Source organism: Coregonus clupeaformis, chromosome 8 (genome assembly GCF_020615455.1).
Source record: "Coregonus clupeaformis isolate EN_2021a chromosome 8, ASM2061545v1, whole genome shotgun sequence".
Taxonomy (NCBI): Eukaryota; Metazoa; Chordata; class Actinopteri; order Salmoniformes; family Salmonidae; genus Coregonus; species Coregonus clupeaformis.
In genome coordinates, this window is record NC_059199.1 from 53,165,005 (window position 1) to 53,171,326 (window position 6,322).

At 40.4% G+C, this 6,322-nt stretch overlaps 1 protein-coding gene across 1 annotated transcript; it reads left to right on the top strand.

The window, feature by feature from the left end:
• The first annotated feature begins 722 nt into the window (after positions 1–722).
• LOC121571320 (Fc receptor-like protein 5) lies at positions 723–3,575 on the top strand. Its single transcript, XM_045222271.1, has 7 exons — positions 723–737; positions 953–1,178; positions 1,423–1,707; positions 1,918–2,181; positions 2,407–2,727; positions 2,826–3,104; positions 3,280–3,575. The coding sequence occupies exons 1-7, from the start codon at positions 723–725 to the stop codon at positions 3,573–3,575; spliced, it is 1,686 nt and encodes a 561-aa protein (XP_045078206.1).
• Positions 3,576–6,322: the final 2,747 nt, after the last annotated feature.

The window sequence follows — 6,322 nt, forward strand, 5'->3', positions numbered from 1 at the left end:
TAGGAAGTCAGTGGACATTTAAAGCTGCAGTCTGTATTCCAAACTACCACAAAGCAGTCAGCCTGCCACTTGTTGTGGTATACGGCTGAGGGATGGGGCTAAGGAAATTCATTCATCTACATTGTTTAAAATAATTGTCATAAAATAATCATATATTTTAGGTTATGATGGGATAAGACAGTTGTACTAAGCTAATGAGGGAATTAAAAGTTAAACTCTTCAATAATAAATGGCTATGATTGATTTTAAAGTGCAGAAATCAATGTAGAAATCGCAGATAGCACCTTTAAAATAAAGTACAGGATGGATTTGGTAAACAGTAACAGGAATAGGGCATGTTGTTTATTTCAAGCTAATATCTTTGTTGTAGTGCTGAGTACACACATCTACTCTGGACACTCTGAAGATGATGATGGTAGATATTTGCACACTTGATCAAGCCTTCATCTCTTAATGCTTCATCATATTTCTTTGTTTGTGATTTTTAAAGGTGCTTTTGGATAGTGTTTTGAGTGTTTCAAAATAACATGTGTAAATCAATTGTGTCATGCTGGTTTTATTTTGTGCAGGACAGGCAAAGGCTGATCTGACCATACACCCCAAATCCTCCCAGATATTCAGTGGAGAGTCTGTCACTCTTAGATGTAACATACAGAGGGGAAAAGTCACTGACTGGAAATACACATGGCGCAAGGATGGTGTAGACTCTCTCAGTAGGGAACATGAATATGAGATCAGTGAGGTTAAGATTTCAGACAGTGGTGATAAGAAGTATTCTAAGTGGAGTGATCCAGTCAGACTGACGGTGACGGGTAAGTCATCTTATCTCTCATTCACATCAGTGCCTCCAAGATCATACTTTGTAGAGATTTGTGCTCTGACTGCATTTGTCTTCATACATAACTGTGCTTCCACAGCTCTGCCCACCGCCTCAGTGAGTGTCTCTCCACAGGGTCCCCTCTACTCTGGAGAGACAGTCACTCTGCAGTGTGACATATCAGACTACAGAGACTGGACGTACCGCTGGCACAGAGACAACCAACTGCTTCCCAGTCCGCCCAGTGAAACCATCACCTTCTCTCTCTCTGACCAGGCTGGTCAGTACCAGTGTGAGGGGACAAGGACAAGACGGCCCCAGAAGACGTATCTCAGCCCATCTCTCACCATCATTGTTGCTGGTGAGTTTAATAACATAACCATCACTTACTTAAATGTTGAGAAGCATAAGATCTTCATAATATTCTATTGTGTGAAAGTCTTTTTTTTTATGTAGGAGAAAAACAGATGTATACTTTAAACTGAAACCAAATCAAGTCAACATACACCTATAATGGACTTTTTTTTTATAGTATGAAAACAGCTACATCTTTGGATATTGCTAAGCATGTATCCAGATCTGTAAATTATTCTCTTTTCTCAAAGCCCTGCCCAAAGCTACACTGACCGTAACACCAAACCCTGTGTACACTGGAGAGACAGTAACTCTGACGTGTTCATTCTGGCCTTACATTTACTGGAGCTATACGTGGTTCAAAGACAACACTGAAAAACTAGTGCCCCAGTCTGACAGACACACTACAACAGGAGCCACCTTCACCATCAGTAGAGCTTTGGTGTCTGACCAGGGTCTCTACTGGTGTCAGGGAGAGATCCAGTCCAGATCCATATCATCAATCATCAGGGATCCTGTCACTATCACTGTGATTGGTGAGTAATTGTTTATGTCTGTGTAGACATCACTGTATATGTCAGTATTCTGATGACTAGATCTTGGTAAGTCAGACAGTTCAGACTGCATACTGTATGTTCAGAAATGGCAACTTATGATATGGTCATATTGTGATAAATGCTGATCAACATTATTTTACATTCTAAGTTGTGTGATTGTATTTATTTTTCTGTGGTGTGTCTGTACAGAGAGACCTGTGGCTGTTCTGATCCTCCAACCCAACTGGCCTCAGATATTCAGTGGAGAGACTGTCACTCTCAGATGTAACATACAGGGAGGAGAAGAGATTGAGTATGCTTTTTATAGCAGTGGGAAGTCGTTCTACTCGAAAACAGAGCCTGAGTACAGAATCAGTCCTGCAAAGAATGGTCTATATACCTGTGAAGGTCTTCAGAAAATCAATGGCTTAAAACACTCCAAGACAAGGAATGCTATACAATTGACCGTGTTAGGTAAGTCTGTTTTTATGGGATTGCAAGAGAAAGAGACAGAATAGTGAGAAAAATACAAAAGGGATGAGGTCAAATAGCAGAAAGTGAGATCAATGATGGAATAAAACTATAGTTTGATTTTGGGGTAAGGTACAATACCATAATAACAAAATGAGTAAACATTTTATATTAAAATGATTTAATTAAAGACTGAACATTTTAATAATATCATATCCTTCATAACAGATAAACCCCAAGCTGTCCTGAGTGTCTCTCCTCAGTGGCTGAACCCTGGAGACTCAGTTACTCTGAGCTGTGGGGTTAAAGAGTCATCTACAGGCTGGAGGTTCTTCTGGTACCGAACGGTTCCCTACAGAGCTGGGTTACCCTCCCTATTGGACAGGTCCTACTCTGTAGAGCCTCTATCTGGCAATGGGACTACTGAAGACTCCTACACTCTGATCCCTGCTGGTCCTAATCACACAGGAGGATATGTGTGTACAGCTGGGAGAGGAGACCCAGTCTATGACACACTCTACAGTGAACCTCAGTTTCTCTGGTCAGGAGGTAACTAACTGCATTGAAACTGCATTGAATCATATTGAAGTCACCCTCATGTGTGTGTACAGTATAACTAGGTTTGAGTCTGTCTCTCTTTGTTTCAGACCTGCATCCTTCAGTGTCTCTCAGAATAAGACCCAACAGAACTCAACACTTTACATCAAAGTCTCTCTCACTAAGCTGTGAGGAGAAGGGAAACTCTACTGGATGGATACTGAAGAGATACAGAGAGAGAGGAGTGGAGTCAGGGTGTGGCTCTAACTGGGGATCAATAGCAGGGTCCACATGTACCATCAGGTTCACACTTGAAAAGGACAGTGGAGTGTACTGGTGTGAGTCTGGATCAGGAGAGTACAGTAATGCTGTCAACATCACAGTGGCTGGTATGTCTATTGTACAACATTCACTAACCTTTTTTACATTTCAATGTATAATAATGATGTTCATTTCTGAAACTGAATGAATGTATCTCATATAAAATACAAGCTCATAAGACATTAAAATATTGTGTGTGATTACTCCAGATTTACAGTTTTATTTATATATTATTATACACAGCTGGTGCTGTGATCCTGGAGAGCCCTGCCTATCCCATGACTGAGGGAGACTCTGTGACTCTGCTCTGTACAAATAGATATCAGGAAACAAACCCAAACCCCAAGGTTGATTTCTACAAAGATGGAGTACTCATCAGGAATGAGACCACAGGAGAGATGACCATCCCTGCAGTATCCAAGTCAGATGAAGGCTTCTATAAGTGTAAATCTAATGAAGGAGAATCACCAGAGAGCTGGGTGACTGTGAGAGGTGAGAAGAGCAGTGTGTGTGTGTGTGTGTGTGTGTGTGTGTCTTGATGGTAAAACATATGTTTTGATAGTCCCTCCAGGTTCTGTTGTCTCCATCTCTCTGCTGTCCAGGCTGCTGTGTGGTCTACTGGTGTTGTCTCCCTTTCTACTGGTGTCTATCATTCTGATGGTGAAATGCTGCAGGGCTCAAGGTGACCACTTTATTTCAGTGTGTATCTACAAGAAGCTTATCCAGCTTGATATTTTCCTTCTTTATGTCATGCTCTTGTATTACTGTTATCAAGTAATGTTGACTCAAATGGTTCATTTCAAATGTAAATAGACAAAGTGCCCAGTGGCAGCTATTTCTGTTAAATGTCTTCTACGGAAATGTTCTTCCCCCAGAAAAGGCAAACTAACATTTTCATTACTTCTGAAGGATTACATTTTATTGCTGTGCAGTTGAACGAGCAGTTGAATCAGTTTAACTCTAATGCTACTCTCCGTCCGTTATATTCCTATAGGCATGTGTTCAACAACCAAATCTCCTCAAGACGAGTTACGATCTGATGATGTCATCGAACAGACCGAATCATCCGTGTGATCATTACAGTATGAACTGTGAGCTGAATGACCATTGATTTATGATAGCGTTTACTGAGTCAAATATCATTTAATGAAATGTTACAAATACTAAATGCTATGATTTAGCAAGTTGACGTTTTCAGCTTTTGGGATCTTGTATGCTTTGTTATTGTTGATTGTTGTTAATATTCTTGAAAAATTACACTTACCCCTCTTTGATTTCAGTTTGTTGATTGAAAAAGAGTGTAGTGCCTGTTTTGTTTAAAAGTAGAATTTGTTGTATTTCTTTAATATGTTGTATTTTAGATAATGTCATGCTTTTTACATGCAGGTGCATATCTGCTATATGTGAATATTTTCTGGGACTAAAGGTGGGTTTATACTTGGTTGGCCGACCTACTATAACAACTTTAACAGTTACAGTGGGGAAAAAAAGTATTTAGTCAGCCACCAATTGTGCAAGTTCTCCCACTTAAAAAGATGAGAGAGGCCTGTAATTTTCATCATAGGTACACGTCAACTATGACAGACAAATTGAGAAAAAACTAATCCAGAAAATCACATTGTAGGATTTTTAATGAATTTATTTGCAAATAATGGTGGAAAATAAGTATTTGGTCACCTACAAACAAGCAAGATTTCTGGCTCTCACAGACCTGTAACTTCTTCTTTAAGAGGCTCCTCTGTCCTCCACTCGTTAACTGTATTAATGGCACCTGTTTGAACTTGTTATCAGTATAAAAGACACCTGTCCACAACCTCAAACAGTCACACTCCAAACTCCACTATGGCCAAGACCAAAGAGCTGTCAAAGGACACCAGAAACAAAATTGTAGACCTGCACCAGGCTGGGAAGACTGAATCTGCAATAGTTAAGCAGCTTGGTTTGAAGAAATCAACTGTGGGAGCAATTATTAGGAAATGGAAGACATACAAGACCACTGATAATCTCCCCTCGATCTGGGGCTCCACACAAGATCTCACCCCGTGGGGTCAAAATGATCACAAGACCGGTGAGCAAAAATCCCAGAACCACACGGGGGGACCTAGTGATTGACCTGCAGAGAGCTGGGACCAAAGTAACAAAGCCTACCATCAGTAACACACTACGCCGCCAGGGACTCAAATCCTGCAGTGCAAGACGTGTCCCCCTGCTTAAGCCAGTACATGTCCAGGCCCGTCTGAAGATTGCTAGAGTGCATTTGGATGATCCAGAAGAGGATTGGGAGAATGTCATATGGTCAGATGAAACCAAAATAGAACTTTTTGGTAAAAACTCAACTCGTCGTGTTTGGAGGACAAAGAATGCTGAGTTGCATCCAAAGAACACCATACCTACTGTGAAGCATGGGGGTGGAAACATCATGCTTTGGGGCTGTTTTTTTGCAAAGGGACCAGGACGACTGATCCGTGTAAAGGAAAGAATGAATGGGGCCATGTATCGTGAGATTTTGAGTGAAAACCTCCTTCCATCAGCAAGGGCATTGAAGATGAAACGTGGCTGGGTCTTTCAGCATGACAATGATCCCAAACACACCGCCCGGGCAACGAAGGGAGTGGCTTCGTAAGAAGCATTTCAAGGTCCTGGAGTAGCCTAGCCAGTCTCCAGATCTCAACCCCATAGAAAATATTTGGAGGGGAGTTGAAAGTCTGTGTTGCCCAGCGACAGCCCCAAAACATCACTGCTCTAGAGGAGATCTGCATGGAGGAATGGGCCAAAATACCAGCAACAGTGTGTGAAAACCTTGTGAAGACTTACAGAAAACGTTTGACCTGTGTCATTGCCAACAAAGGGTATATAACAAAGTATTGAGAAACTTTTGTTATTGACCAAATACTTATTTTCCACCATAATTTGCAAATGAATTCATTAAAAATCCTACAATGTGATTTTCTGGATATTTTTTTCTCATTTTGTCTGTCATAGTTGACGTGTACCTATGATGAAAATTACAGGCCTCTCTCATCTTTTTAAGTGGGAGAACTTGCACAATTGGTGGCTGACTAAATACTTTTTATGTATAGTTTGTTTTTAACTCAATTAATGCTTATTTTCATTTACATTTTCCATACTTTCCACTTCTATGTCTATATGTTTTTTTTAATAAAATGTTATTTATTCAGTAGTCGTTATAGGAGCCAGATGAGTGTTCCACTATTGAACTTGAATAAAGAGGGTGTGTTGCATTTTGTATTTTGTATTAATTCTCATTTGTCAAATAAAAAGTGAT